The 15,793-nt window shown below is 48.3% G+C and overlaps 1 protein-coding gene across 1 annotated transcript in view; it reads left to right on the top strand.

The window, feature by feature from the left end:
* The window catches only part of PSMG1 (proteasome assembly chaperone 1), a 30,463-nt gene extending 17,409 nt beyond the window's left edge, over positions 1-13,054 (top strand). Inside the window, exons 5-7 of the mRNA XM_040338978.1 lie at positions 7,263-7,461; positions 9,833-9,969; positions 12,850-13,054. Of these exons, the coding sequence (XP_040194912.1) occupies positions 7,263-7,461; positions 9,833-9,969; positions 12,850-12,924 (411 nt within the window). The 3' untranslated portion in view covers positions 12,925-13,054. The remainder of the gene's footprint in view (positions 1-7,262; positions 7,462-9,832; positions 9,970-12,849) is intronic.
* Positions 13,055-15,793: the final 2,739 nt, after the last annotated feature.

The following is a 15,793-nucleotide window of genomic DNA, read 5'->3' as shown; positions in this document are numbered from 1 at the left end:
TATCCCCCAAAAATATATAAAAAAATGTTTTCCTCAGTTTAGGCCGATACGTATTCTTCTACATATTTTTCGTAAAAAGAAATCGCAATAAACGTTTGGTTTGCGCAAAAGTTATAGCGTCTACAAAATAGGGTGTAGTTTTATAGCATTTTTATTAATATATATTTTTTTTTTTACTAGTAATGGCAGCGATCAGCGATTTTTTTTTTTATTTTTTTATTTTTTTTTTTTTTTTTTTTTCTTCGGTACTGCAACATTATGGCGGACTTTTCGGACACTTTTGACACATTTTTGGGACCATTGTCATTTTTATAGCGATCAGTGCTATAAAAATGCATTGATTACTATAAAAATGCCACTGGCAGGGAAGGGGTTAACACTAGGGGGCGGGGAAGGGGTTAAGTATGTTCCCTGGGTGTGTTCTAACTGTAGGGGGGGTGGACTGACATGGGGAAATGACTGATCATTGTTCATACATTGTATGAACAGACGGTCAGGCATTTCACCCCCTGACAGGACCGGGAGCTGTGTCAGAGGGAGAAATGCAGAAAGTCATAAGAGGGCCAATGAGTGCTGCAGAGCTGGAGGTGTGCGTCTGCGTAAATCCAGGAAGTGAAGAGGCAGCAGCTTCAGCTGCCCACAGTTAAAATGGCTGCAGCCAGACTCGGTGGAGGGAGATTTCTGCAGCATATTTGGCAAGTACAGAATCACAGTATATAAAATAATATGCAAAGTGGTTGGAGGGAAGCTTCAGAATGGCAGAAGTGTTTTTATTACACATTATGTGAGCAGACTGCAGTTCCTCTTTAAAAAAAATAAAATAAATAACTGTCCAGCATTTCTGCAAATAGTAAGAAATAACGCATTGGTGTGAATGGAGCCTAAAGGTTTTTGAAGCGTCAGCTATGGATAATAAAACTGACGCTGTTTGTTGCGGACGTGCTCAATTTGAAAGTGTGACATGTTTGTCTATTTACTCGTCATAACATCATCTTTTATATTAAATACCAAATTTGGCATTTGCGCACCGGTTTTTCAAACAATTCTTTTGGGAAAAATACACTTTTTTTTTTTTCATTTTAAATGCAAAAAAATAAATAAAATAAAACGCACAATAAATCTCTCTATCTCTCTCTATATTTTGTTTTAAAACCCACTGCGCAAATACCACGTGACATAAAAAAAAACACCAATTTATTCTCTAATAAAATATATATGTGTTTGGGGATTCTAAAAAAATAAATACTGATGGTTTACATGTGAACAAAAGTGTCAGAAAAAAAGCGCGGAGCTGAAGTGGTTTAATGACCCGCTATGGGAAGGGAATAAAGAATAAATTCCCCTTTTGTAAAATAAATAAATAAATGCACATCTTTTTGCAGGGTGGAAAAAAAAGTTTGCTTTTTTTTTTTTTTACTTTTTTTAACCACTTCCTGCCCAAGCCAATTTTCAGCTTTCAGCACTGTCGCAATTTGAATGACAATTGCGCGGTCATGCTACACTGTACCCAAATGACATTTTTTATCATTTTGTTCCCACAAATAGAGCTTTCTTTTGGTGGCATTTTATTTATTTTTTTGTAAATAAGTAAGTTTTCTTCTTCAATTATGGGCACTGATGGGCACTCATAGGCGGCACTGATGGGCACTCATAGGCGGCACTGATGGGCACTCATAGGCGGCACTGATGGGCACTCATAGGCGGCACTGATGGGCACTCATAGGCGGCACTGATGGGCACTCATAGGCGGCACTGGGCACTCTTTGGCGGCACTGATAGGTGGGCACTGGGCATAGATGAGCACTAAGAGGTGGCACTGATGGACACTGAGGGGTGACACTGATGGCATTGCTGGGCATCATTTTAGCCAGTGACCATGTTGCCAGTCAGTGCCCATTTGTGGGCACTAATTGGCATCGATTGTGTGTTTTTTTTTTATTGGCGTTATTTTCGCACTGGGGGGCACTGGAGGTTTTTTTTTAGCACTGGGGGGCACTCCCTGGTGGTCCAGTGTGGGCATCCAAAGGGGGGGCTGCGCTGATAAACAATCAGTGCGAACCCCCCCCCCCCCTGTCAAGAGAGCCGCCGATCGGCTCTCCTCGACTCGCGTCTGTCAGATCAACAGCTCTTCCTGTTTACATCGTGATCAGCCGTGGTTGGACACAGCTGATCACGTGGTAAAGAGCCTCTTTACCGAGATCGGATCCGTGGCCATTTTCTATGCAGGCCTACAGCCGTCACTAGCTGTGGCCATCCTACTCGCATTCCAGATACCTACCTGTACTATGAGGATACACTATAGTTTTATTTTACCCATGGTTGCTGTGCTGTCTGGGAAGGATGCTTTATGCGCTCTGTTGTTTGCCTGCTGGTCTGCCACCTCTGTCCCGGGACGGGCATATATATATATATATATATATATATATATATTTTTTTTTACCGAGATCGGAGATGCAGGGTGTCAGACTGACCCCCCCCTGCATCACCGATCGCCGCGCTGCGCGCCCCCACGAAATCGTGCAGGATGTCAATAGACGTCCAGTCAGGATTTCACAACCACTTCCCGGACGTCAATTGACTATTGACCGGGCGGGAAGTGGTTAAACTCTAGTATTGCTCCCATGATCAGCAGTTTTATTGATATAGACCTATCAGAATCTCCCTTTCCTGGTCTGGTCTGGAAGGAGGAGTCTGGTTGGTCTAAGAACAAGATGTTCCCGGTGACTTAACATCCTTGTTCCACCATATGGGAAGTTCCACACCCAACTGCGCAGACTCCGGACATGCGCAGTAATAGGCTATGGGCAGGCTACGGAAATAGCCGAACGAAACAGCTGATCGTCAGCTGTTAAGAGGAACACAGCTCGGCAGATCAGGATGCAGAGCAGAGAGAAGGGGCGTCTGTTGTGTGATGGGGGAGGAGAGAGGATCCCCCTCTGTATGGACTGAGCACACCGCCGTCCTACACAACACCTATCATCCCCTTCTACATGCTTTCCCCGTCTGACATATTGCAGGAAGGGTGATGTCACCCCACTAAGCCGACGCTTTTTGTGTTCGCGGCATACGGGATCCCTGGGCATCGGAGAGGGGGGGGGGGCTGTGTGCGGCTCTATGGGTCTGACGGAGCAGGAGGAGCTCACTGACTGACAATAGAGCGGCCCATCCAGGGCACCAGTCAGCGAGCACCCAGGAAGTTCCACAACCGACTGCGCAGACTCCGGGCATGCTACGGAAATAGTCGAACGTAACAGCTGATCATCAGCTGTTAAGAGGAACAAATACCATAGCTGGAACAAGCTTGGCAGATCACCGGCAGACACGGAGGTGTAGAATCTCCGCCTTGTTTGCGCACAGTGCTTGGGCGGTAATGGTCCTCACTAATGTTGCGTCTCATTTGGCTCCCATCTGCCAATTCCAGAAGGATTAAAATGAATTGGAAGCAGACTTCACTCCTATCACCACCTTGTCACCACGTCCGTCAAACGCGAAGGAACGCTTTAGACAAAGATGACGTTCTTACAAATATTTATCCAAAGCCAGCGGCCTCTGCGAAGGAGCGATGCGGTAATGTAAACAGATGTGATTGCGGAAGAGTCATTATCGGGACGGTGAAATATTTGGGTGTGTGAAATGTGGTCTGATGTAATGGGGTGAAAGGGAGATGATCACATCTGACATGAGATGTCCTACACTCTGATGTCTTCTCTAGACCACTTCCAGATCTGCCCTTTTCTGGCACTTTTTGTAACAATCAGTACTTTTTATTTATTTTTTCTAGAAAATTTACTTAGAACCATCTAAACATTGGGCTAGATTTAGGTAGGGGCGCGTAGTCTAACGGCGGCGCAGCGTATCGTATTTACGCTACGCCGCCGCAAGTTACAGGAGCAAGTGCAGTATTCGTAAAGCACTTGCTCCGTAAGTTGCGGCGGCGTAGCGTATATGGGGCAGGCGTAAGCGCGCGTAATTCAAATGTGTAAGGGGGGGGGCGTGTTTTATGTTAATGTGTGTTGACCTGACCTGATTGACGTTTTGTATGAACGGCGCATGCGCCGTCCGTGTACATATCCCAGTGTGCATTGCTCCAAATGACGTCGCAAGGACGTCATTGGTTTGGTAAATTACGTCCAGCCCTATTCGCGAACGACTTACGCAAACAACGTAAAAAATAGAAGCGGGAACGACGTCCATACTTGACATTGAGTGCGCCTCATAGAAGCAGGCACAACGTTACGCCGAAAAAGCCTTACGCAAACGACGTAAAAAACGAACGCCGGGCGCACGTACGCTTGTGAATCGGCGTATCTAGGTAATTTGCATGCTCTCCGCCGAAAACGACGGGAGCACCACCTAGCGGCCAGCGGCCGAATGCACCCTAAGATACGACGGCGTAAGAGACTTATGCCAGTCGTATCTTAGGCTAATGTCGGCGTATCTAGCTTTCTAAATACAGAAAGTAGATACGCCGGCGCAGCTTTGAATTTACGCGGCGTATCTATGGATACGCCGGCGTAATTCTTTGCTGAATCTAGCCCATTATTTTTTAAAAAGCTGAGCCCCTAGATCAGGGGTATCAAACTCAATTTCATTGTGGGCCGTATCAGCATTATGATTGTTCTCAAAAGGGCCGGTTGTATCTGTAAGATTAGATGTCCAGCGCATTCCCCTCCCCTTACATTAGATGTCAAGAGCCCCCCAACATCAGAAGTTGAGTCCCCCCCTCTCCCTTACATCACAGTGCACCCCTCTTTCCTTATGCTGCTGCTGGGAAAAAGCTGGATGCATTGCTTGGAAGCAGAAAGTAAGGGTCTGGAGGAGGGCTACATTTTTTTTAAAACAACGTTTTTTTCATGCCGAAAAATGATCGTGTGTACGCGGCATAAGGCTCTATTCGCACCTGAGCCAGGCGCAATTTTTTGTGGAGCATTTTTGGAGCGGCACCATTCATTTGAATGCTCCAAAAACAATCTGAAGAAGCTCATGTACCAAATCTTGGCTCAGAGACAGGAGCCTTTTTTTTTTTTTTTTTTTTTTATGCCAAAATAATGGCATCACAAACGCGTTCTGTGTTTTTTTTCCGCGATTCCACCCGTGATTCAAATCGACCAAGTTTCCATGGCGGAGAGCTGGTCAAAGCCGATCCCAGCCTTGTTCGGCTGTCCACTGGGACGGGAGAGCCTGAGCCGGAGTCATGGAGGTGATAGGAGGGGGGGGGGGGGATCTTCCTGCTTCTTGTAAAAGCAGTCCAGCGGCTAGTTAGCTACTAGGATTGCTTTTACAAGAGAGAGGATTCTAGAACAAATGGTACCAGGGTGACTCCTGGGGCTGCAGGCATCATCCCAGTATAACCACCGAATGCCCAGCAGCGTATGGGTTCGTCTAGCCGCAAGTGTCTAGAATTGTGGAGAGTGAATTTTCTATCGTGCCTGCCCCTTTTTTCATTATAAAAGAAAGGAAGAATCTGCAAAACGCATACCACATTTTTTTACGTGCTCCCAGTGTGAAGGGCCCTAAGGAAGGGGTAGACAACCTCGGCACTCCAGCCTTTGTGGCATTATAAGACCTATCGGGCATTGCAAGTCTGACAGCCACAGACCCATCAAAGCAGAGGCACGATGGGATTTGTAGTTTCATCACAACTGGAGTGCCGAGGTTGCCTACTCCTGTTTTAAGGCCTCGGGTAGCAAAAAATCTGTGTTCACTTTGACATGAAAAACTCTGTTTCTGTTTATCACTATAAAAAGATAAAATCTGCCGTCGTTCAGTGTTCCGTGACGATAAAACATCCTCCATCTCCACACAGGTGATTCATTTGTATCGGGACTGTGAGAGCCATGAGCTGCTCGGTCAATGGAAATCAAGATTAAAATGATTTTTTTTTTAGTCCTCCTACCATCTTTGATATTGGTGGCTGGAGAGAGAGAGAGGAGGAAATCCCTGATGTCACACATCCACGTGGGTGTTCAGTGGTGAAATGACAACCTAAGCCTGGGCTCCTGCCAGGCCATGCCCCAAACGCATTTTGCTCTGCCCCTCGGAGCTTAATCACGATCCCCATGATTAAAGCGGAGTTCCACCCAAAAGTGGAACTTCCGCTTAAACCACTCCTTTTCCATGTAATTTTTGTTTTGGGGGGGGAGTGGGGGCTTCAGTAGGAGTGGGACTTCCTGTCCCACTTCCTCCTTCCGCCCAGGTACCGCTTTGGCGATACGTCATATCGCCTACAGTGGCCCCTCCCTGTAGACAATTGCCTGGGACACGTGACAGGTCCCAGGCGATCGTCTGACCAATTGCAGTGCGCAGCGCCGCTCGCGCAGTGAGTGCCCAGCCGTGAAGCCGAAAGCTGTCACGGCCAGGTGCCCACACTATGAATGAAGACGCCGGCCGGAGAGGAGAGGAGTGGAGCTCCGGCCGGCGCGTCGCTGGACCGTGAAACAGGTAAGTGTCTGTTTATTAAAAGCCAGCAGCTATGCTTTTTGTAGCTGCTGACTTTTAATAAACATAAAAAAAGCTGGAACTCCCCTTTATGTTTCTAGGTGCAGATTGAAACATGTTGGGGCATGGCCTGGCCGGAGCCCAGGCTGAGGTTGTCATTTCACCACTGAACACCCACGTGGATGTGCGACATCAGGGATTTCTCTTTTTCTTTTTCTCTTTTTTCTCTTTTCTCTTTTCTCTCTCGCTCTCGCTCTCTGCTCTCTCGCTCTCTGCTCTCTCGCTCTCTGATCGCTTTCTGCTCTTTCTCGCTCTCTGCTTTCTCTCTGCTCTCTCTGCTTTCTCTCTGCTCTCTCTGCTCTCTCGCCTCTCTCTGCTCTCTCGCCTCTCTCTGCTCTCTCGCCTCTCTCTGCTCTCTCGCCTCTCTCTGCTCTCTCGCCTCTCTCTCTCTCTGCTCTCTCGCCTCTCGCTCTCTGCTCTCTCGCCTCTCTCGCCTCTCTCTCTCTGCTCTCTCGCCTCTCTCTCTCTGCTCTCTCGCCTCTGCTCTCTCGCCTCTCTCTCTCTCTCTCTCGCCTCTCTCTCTCTGCTCTCTCGCCTCTGCTCTCTCGCCTCTCTCTCTCTCTCTCTCGCCTCTCTCTCTGCTCTCTCGCTCTCTCTCTCGGCGGCATCGGGGGTTCCTCCTCTCTCTAGCCAGGACGAGCTCCACTCCGGCAGCAGCGGATGCTTTCACCTTCCACACTACTTCTCGAACCAGCTGAGCCTGAGCGGCACATTACTCCATCCAAGGGTCATCTTTTTTGATTTTAGTGTTTGTCCTCTCACAGGTCCTCGGGTGTCTACAGAAATCCAGTTTAAAGGTGACTATCCTGTCCACCTGCCCGGTGTCTGACTACAAAACCCCAGAATCCACCTACAACCTCCCAGTCCCCTTTCTGAAGGCGCTGAAGACGAACCATTACACTGACGGGACTCCTTGCGACCCTCTGGAGCAGCCGAATATTGTGGATGGGCTCCCTGCTGCTGGTAAGTATTAAAGGTGAACTCCAGCCTTACCTTCAGTCTTGCTCAGTTGTACCGGCTCCTCCTCAGTACTGAAATTGCTTATTCTAATTTCACTGCATAGTGTGAACGTTTCACAATGTGCATTAGAAGCTGCAGCACGTCAGATAGAGCCGCCATATTTCCTGTCTGGAGGATGTCCATCATCATCGTCATCCAGCCTGATTGTCCCTGGTCTGCCCCTTTTAACCATTTCACCATTTCCAGCTCAAGGCCATCGTATGACGTCCTCGACTTTGAGTGGAGATATCTGAATGATGGGCGCAGCTGCAGGCATCATCCAGATATCATATCATTATTTTCAGCAGGCGATTCCCTTCACCATAAATACAATCATAGCAGCAGTTCAGCCGCTTGGTAATTTTTACAGGCGGCGGGTTCTACTGGCTCACCTATGCAATTGGCGAACCGGAGAAGGAATCTGCCAGCGGCAGGAGATCGCCATAGAGAATACTGCAGACCAGATGGTCCCTGGCAGTTTCCATGATCTTCAGAGTCCCGGGCACGACGTTATGACGTCACGACTGGTCCCCCGGTAGAGGTAAACACTGCCCTGTACTCGGCAAGAAAACGCTGAGATCGTTTTTTCTTTTTTGTTTTGTTTTTTATCAGTCTTTCGTGCCTATAGGAGAGATTTGGAGACCTATAGACCCCACATCTCTCCATAAAGAGGACCTGTCGTGCACTATTTATATTATAAGGGATGTTTACATTCTTTGTAATAGGAATAAAAGTGATCAAAAATAAAAAAAATTAAGGGAAAGTGTCAAAATGAATAAAATAAATGAACAATTTAAAAAATGTTTTAACTACTTGCTGACCAGCCACTGTCATTGTACTGCGTTAGGTCGGCTCTTTCCCACGTATCGCCGTCATTGTACTGCGGTAGGTCGGCTCTTTCCCACGTATCGCCGTCATTGTACTGCGGTAGGTCGGCTCTTTCCCACGTATCGCCGTCATTGTACTGCGGTAGGTCGGCTCTTTCCCACCTATCGCCGTCATTGTACTGCGGTAGGTCGGCTCTTTCCCACGTATCATCGTCATTGTACTGCGGTAGGTCGGCTCTTTCCCACGTATCGCCGTCATTGTACTGCGGTAGGTCGGCTCTTTCCCACGTATCGTCGTCATTGTATTGCGGTAGGTCGGCTCTTTCCCACGTATCGCCGTCATTGTGCTGCGGTAGGGCGGCTCTTTCCCACGTATCGCCGTCATTGTGCTGCGGTAGGGCGGCTCTTTCCCACGTATCGACGTCATTGTACTGCGGTAGGTCGGCTCTTTCCCACGTATCGACGTCATTGTACTGCGGTAGGTCGGCTCTTTCCCACGTATCGCCGTCATTGTACTGCGGTAGGTCGGCTCTTTCCCACGTATCGCCGTCATTGTACTGCGGTAGGTCGGCTCTTTCCCACGTATCGACGTCATTGTACTGCGGTAGGTCGGCTCTTTCCCACGTATCGTCGTCATTGTATTGCGGTAGGTCGGCTCTTTCCCACGTATCGCCGTCATTGTGCTGCGGTAGGGCGGCTCTTTCCCACGTATCGCCGTCATTGTGCTGCGGTAGGGCGGCTCTTTCCCACGTATCGACGTCATTGTACTGCGGTAGGTCGGCTCTTTCCCACGTATCGCCGTCATTGTACTGGGGTAGGTCGGCTCTTTCCCACGTATCGTCGTCATTGTATTGCGGTAGGTCGGCTCTTTCCCACGTATCGCCGTCATTGTGCTGCGGTAGGTCGGCTCTTTCCCACGTATCGCCGTCATTGTGCTGCGGTAGGGCGGCTCTTTCCCACGTATCGACGTCATTGTACTGCGGTAGGTCGGCTCTTTCCCACGTATCGCCGTCATTGTACTGGGGTAGGTCGGCTCTTTCCCACGTATCGCCGTCATTGTACTGCGGTAGGTCGGCTCTTCCCCACGTATCGCCGTCATTGTACTGCGGTAGGTCGGCTCTTTCCCACGTATCGCCGTCATTGTACTGCGGTTGGTCGGCTCTTTCCCACGTATCGCCGTCATTGTACTGCGGTAGGTCGGCTCTTTCCCACTTATCGCCGTCATTGTACTGCGGTTGGTCGGCTCTTTCCCACGTATCGCCGTCATTGTACTGCGGTAGGTCGGCTCTTTCCCACTTATCGCCGTCATTGTACTGCGGTAGGTCGGCTCTTTCCCACGTATCGCCGTCATTGTACTGCGGTAGGTCGGCTCTTTCCCACGTATCGCCGTCATTGTACTGGGGTAGGTCGGCTCAATGGTTCAGATGTCTTCTGCTTCCTTCATTGTTAGAATTTGGAGAAAGCTGTACCAGTCCTTTTTATACAAGTGATTATTTTTGTTCTTGCAGTGATGGCGCATTGTCAGGTGTGGGGGATCCCCGCCGTCTATTACCAGTGCTACACCGACATCACCAAATTGGACTCGGTCACCATCAAGGCTTTCCGCCCAGTCCTGTCCTGTCAGAGCATGAGCCTGCTAGCTGCGGTAAGCATTCAACATCTGCATGTCTACAGATGAGTCTTGTTTGGTTAGGTGTTTAAAGATCAGGGGAAGGGTTGAACTACTTACCTTTTACCGTAAAAAAGCTATGCAGCGCTAGAAATACAAACATGAACTATGTCAATAAAAATCCACTGTCATTGAGCACAAAGAGTCCATGTTCCAAGAAATTGCATCACCCACAGTGTAAATATGACAAGCTGAGGTGAACTATGAAATCCTCCACCGCACACCAACACACCGGGCCTCTTACCACAGAAAGTGGACCACTAGGTTATAGATGGTCATAACGTAGTGTGACCCTATGAGATTCAGCTGTCTGGTACCAGAGTGGAGTCGTGCTATAGTGGATATATCATGCTTATCTGACCACCTATAACCTAGTGGTCCACTTTCTGCGGTAAGAGGCCGGTGTGTTGGTGTGCGGTGGAGGATTTCATCGTTCACCTCAGATTGTCATATTTACACTGTGGGTGATGCCATTTCTTGGAACATGGACTCTACCTTTTTTATATATATATATATATATATATATATATATATATATATATATATATATATATATATATATATATATATATATATATATATATATTATATTTATATTGGCGCAGTGATTCATTTCATTTTATTTATTTTCTTACCTTTACTGCTGAAAATGCTGCTGTGTGCTCCCTGCAGTGCTGATCTCTGCTGAAGACTATTGTTCATCCAGAGGGATCCCCCTAGAAACGGCAGATAAAGAATTGGCACCACTGGTACCTTTTCAAGGCATGATGTGGCGTCGCAAAGGGGGGCGGGGTCCCTGGGTGATATAGTTATATAAGAACTGGCAGACAGCTTAGCTGGCATAACAGCGGGAGCCATCGTCGGAGCAGGACCAGATATTTTTATTTTAAACGGGTTGATGGCTGCGGCAGAAAAAGCAGATGACGACGACATTGGCAGAGGGAGAAGACCTCACTGGAAGGAGAAGACCGGAAGAAGACATCAGAGGAAGAAGACTTGTTGGAGCTACGATGGGGGACATTCTTCAAATTTGTCAAACTGTCTTTGTTTTCTGTAACACTACACTTTTTTTTTTTTTTTTTTTTTTTTTTTAGGTGAATGAGTAGGGGTACAATTTACCCCATACTCATTTACATGGGGGAGGGGGGGGGCACGCCATGTTTTCAATTTTGGCTTGGGGTCATCCCCCCAGTCCAGACTTGAAGGGCCTGGTATGGACAGTTGGGGAGGGGGGAAATCGCACGCTGTTTTTTTTTTCCCCCTCCGCTGTCAGTGGGGAACCCTGCCCCTTTCTTTTCTCATTGGCTGACTGACTTTGATGGCAGTGGGAGCCAATAGGCAATGAGGCGGGGAGCTAGAGGGACCTCAGGAAAGTATTAGGGGGACTGCTGCACACATAGAATGCATTAAGATAAAAAAAACTTCTGCCTTTTACAACCACTGGGGTAGATTCAGGTACCTTTGCGCTGTTTTTACGGAGGCGCAGGGCAACGTTTTTGCCCTGCGCCCCCGCAAATTTTCTGCGCTACCCGCGATTCACGGAGCAGTAGCTCCGTAAATTGCGTGGGCGCTCCGGCAAAATGCCCGGCGTAAGCGCGCGCAATTTAAATGATCCCGTAGGGGGCGGGAATCATTTAAATTAGGCGCGTTCCCGCACCGATTGTAGAGCGCATGCTCCGTCGGGAAACTTTCCCGACGTGCATTGCGGCAAATGACGTCGCAAGGACGTCATTTGCTTCAAAGTGAACGTGAATGGCGTCCAGCGCCATTCACCAATCACTTACGCAAACTACGTAAAATTCAAATTTCGCGACGCGGGAACGACGGGTATATGTAACATTGGCTGCCCCTGCTAATAGCAGGTGCAGCCTTACGCGAAAACCGCCGTACGCAAACGACGTAAACTGCGTACGCAGGGCTCGCGTAACTTTGTGAATCGGCGTTAGTATGCAATTTGCATACTATACGCAGAGCACAACGGGAACGCCACCTAGCGGCCATCGCAAGAATGCAGCCTAAGATATGCGGGCATAAGAGCCTTATGCCACGCATATCTTAGGCTGCAGTCGGCGTAACGAGGTTCCTGAATCAGGAGCATTCGTTACGCCGGCGCAAGTAAGCATTTGCGCTGCGTAACGATGGTTAAGCAGGCGCAATTGCTCTCTGAATCCGGGCCACTGTTTTTTACCTAAATGCATACATTTTTGGCATTTTTTTTTTTTTTACTAACAATGGCAGTGATCAGCAATTTTTAGTGGGACTGCGACATTGCGGTGGACAGATCTGACACTTGGGACACATTTTTGGGGCCATTGACATTTATACAGCGATCAGTGCTATAAAAATGCACTGATTACTGTGTAAATGTCACTGGCGGGAAAGGGGCTAACACTAGGGGGCGATCAAGGGGTAAAATGTTTTCCCTGGGAGGTGTTTAACTGTGGGGGGAGGGGACTGACTGAAGGAGAGAGATCGCTGTTCCTATTTACTAGGAACCGCAGATCTGTCTCAACCCCTCAGAACGGGGATCTGACTGTTTACATTGACAGATCCCTGTCCTGGCTCTCTGTGGAGCGATCGCAGGTGATTCTGGACGTCGTCCAGCTAGGAAATGACATGTTGCGGCATCTAAGGCACATTGTGAGGTCTCACAGCTCTGTGTCCGGGTCCATGCCCAACAACTCCTAATGGTAACATATCCCTTCACTTGGGCTTTTGATTATGGCAGCAGCACTGGAGGGAGCCCAGGACAGTATTCTCTCTGGTTAATGATGGTACATATGTGAAGAAATGTATTTGTACCCTTTGCGGACAAGCGCTAAATAAAAATGACATCTCTTCTATTTTTCCCCCCAGAAATCTGAGCACATTGCAGAAACTCTGAAGAAGACGGTGAGAACTACTGAAGTTCAGAGCAACCTGTACATATAGAACTGTCTGCGGCTGTACATCATTGGCTACTACTGGCGTGGGGCATGATGGGACTTGTAGTTCAGGAATGTCCTGACTGGCTGTAGTGTTGGTAGAAGACGTCATAGATGGGGCTGTTTTTTTTTTTTTTCATACTGTTGGATGAATATATATGAAAGGTGAAAGACAACTGTGTGACTCAAAGTGACTATGTACTGACAGATGCTAGATTGTGTAACACAGAATGGCCACCAGGGGGTGTCTGCCCCCCTTACCAGTGACCCCCCCCCCCCCCACTGTCTTGTATTGCTGCTGGAGCACATTAAACACCCAATACTTCTGCAATGCCATGTGACCAATCACCAAGCCCAGTCGTGTGATGGGGGGCATGCCTAGTCCTACAAGGAGGTTTTGGGGGTGGGCATGCCTAGTCCTATGGGGGGGGGGGGGGGGGTGGACATGCCTAGTCCTATGGGGGTGCCGGCATGCCTAGTCCTACGGGGGGGGGGGCATGCCTGGTGCTACGTAGGTGGCTTGCCTAGTACTACGGGGGGGTACCTAGTCCTATATGGGGCATAGTCCTATTGGGGGGGGGGGTAACTAGTCCTACAAGGGGGCATGCCTAGCCCTATGGGGGGGGGGGCATGCCTGGTCCTACGTAGGTGGCTTGCCTAGTCCTACGGGGGGGGGGGGCATACCTAGTCCTATAGGGGGCATAGTCCTATTGGGGGGGATACCTAGTCCTATGGGGGGGCATGCCTGGTCCTACGTAGGTGGCTTGCCTAGTCCTACGGGGGGGGGGGGCATACCTAGTCCTATAGGGGGCATAGTCCTATTGGGGGGATACCTAGTCCTACAAGGGGGGGGGCATGCCTGGTCCTACGGGGGGTGGGGCATACCTAGTCCTATTGGGGGGATACCTAGTCCTACGGGGGGTGGCATGTTTAGTCAGTCCTACGGGGGGGGGCATGCCTAGTCCTATAGGGGGAATAGTCCTATTGGGGGGGATACCTAGTCCTACGGGGGGTGGCATGTTTAGTCGGTCCTACGAGGGGGGGGGGGGGGCATGCCTAGTCCTATGGAAATATCCACTTTTAGAAAAATTATACTGGCATGGGAATACAATAATGGTTGGGGGGCCATATTGGTAATATAGGTTCAGACACCTCCTGCCGAACTGGATTATCCAACGAGCATCCCTGGATGGTGGGCAACCGGGTCCAGCTACAACCCTTATGTTCCTGCATCAAGCTAGGGGATAGTGCAATTGGTCAAAGCTGTGCCTATTGCAAGGGGGCACCTACTTTTAGGCAGACAATACAAATTGGAGGAGGGACTTCTCTAAGCCTATTGAAATCCTTGTCAATAGAAGGGAGGGGGATCAAACCTGCTACTTTCCCAGGGGCCTCATCTTGCCTTTACCCATCTCTAACCTCTGCTGTACAGCCCTTTGATATGTTGATTATTATTTTCTCAGTACGTAGTCACCTTGGAGTGCAGCATATTTTTATAATATTTAAAGGGATCATCAGTTGAAGCGCCCCCTGCAGGCTGCCCTTAGGTTTTATATTTGTTTATATAGTAACTGTCCGATAATAAAAAGTTATTTTTCTTGTTATAAGCATTTGGTCTGTTTCTTTTTTCAGCCTTCCGGGGTTCTTCTGGGTTTTCTGGGCCAGCATTGATGATATGCAAGGCGCAGTAACACACAGCAACCAATCAGATACCATCTTGCATCAATTTTAACCAATTGCTGACTGCCTTATAGCAATTTTACTGCTACAGGGTGGCAGCTGTAACCTGGATCACGTGTGTGTGTATATATCTATATCCAGGGTTTGACAAATTTGCTTGGAATCTAGGAGCCAGCTAAAAAAGTTAGGAGCCAAAAAACGCACCCCGTCCCGACGAGCTCGCAAACGCATAAGTGAGCAGCGCCCGCATATGAAAGCGATGTTCAAATCACACATGTGAGGTATCGCCGCGATCGTTAGAGCGAGAGAAATAATTCTAGCCCTAGACCTTCTCTGTAACTCAAAACATGCAACCTGTAAAAAAAATTAAACGTCGCCTATAGAGATTTTAAAGGGTAAAAGTTTGTTGCCATTCCACGAGCGGACACAATTTTGAAGCGTGACATGTTGGGTATCAATTTACTCGGCGTAACATTATCTTTCACGATATAAAAAAAAAATTGGGCTAACTTTACTGTTGTCTTATTTTTTAAATAAAAAAAGTGTATTTTTTTTTCCCAAAAAAAGTGCGTTTTTTTTTTTAAACGTTGCCTATGGAGATTTTAAAGGGTAAAAGTTTGTCGCCATTCCACGATATATAATGTTTGGGGGTTCTAATTATAGGGAAGGAGATGGCAGTGAAAACACAGGGGAAGCTCCATTAGCATTAGCATTGCTGGTTGTCTTGTAATATCAACGGCCACCGCAAGATGGCGCCAGATTACAGAAGGAAGCGAAGGCCGTAAAGCCGCGGCCTCCATTGCCAGCCTGCGCAGCGGGGGAGCACGGAGACACAGGATGGGGTATCCTGTGTCTCCATGCTCCCCTGCCGCGCCGCGGCTTTCTGCAGGCCTATGCTTCCTTCCCCAGGCGCAAGGTCACTAATTCTAGTCGAAATTGCGACCTAGCGCGCGGATTTCGTCGAACCCTGCTATATCTATATTATTTATAGATATGGCATTTCTGCCGAATATTCACAGCAGAAGCCAACCTGTGTGTGACGGGCACTCGATGACCTCCGGCACCCGCCATTTGGTAAAGAACACGGAATGGTCGATCTGCCTATGTAAACAAGGCAGATCACCGTTCTGATGGGGGGGGTGGACTAGAATCTATTTCTTCCCCTAGTAAAAACAGCACACAGTTTACACCAAAAC

Source organism: Rana temporaria, chromosome 2, assembly GCF_905171775.1.
Source record: "Rana temporaria chromosome 2, aRanTem1.1, whole genome shotgun sequence".
NCBI classification, from domain to species: domain Eukaryota; kingdom Metazoa; phylum Chordata; class Amphibia; order Anura; family Ranidae; genus Rana; species Rana temporaria.
The sequence above is the reverse complement of the archived record's forward strand: the minus strand, read 5'-3'. Positions and strand labels throughout refer to the sequence as shown.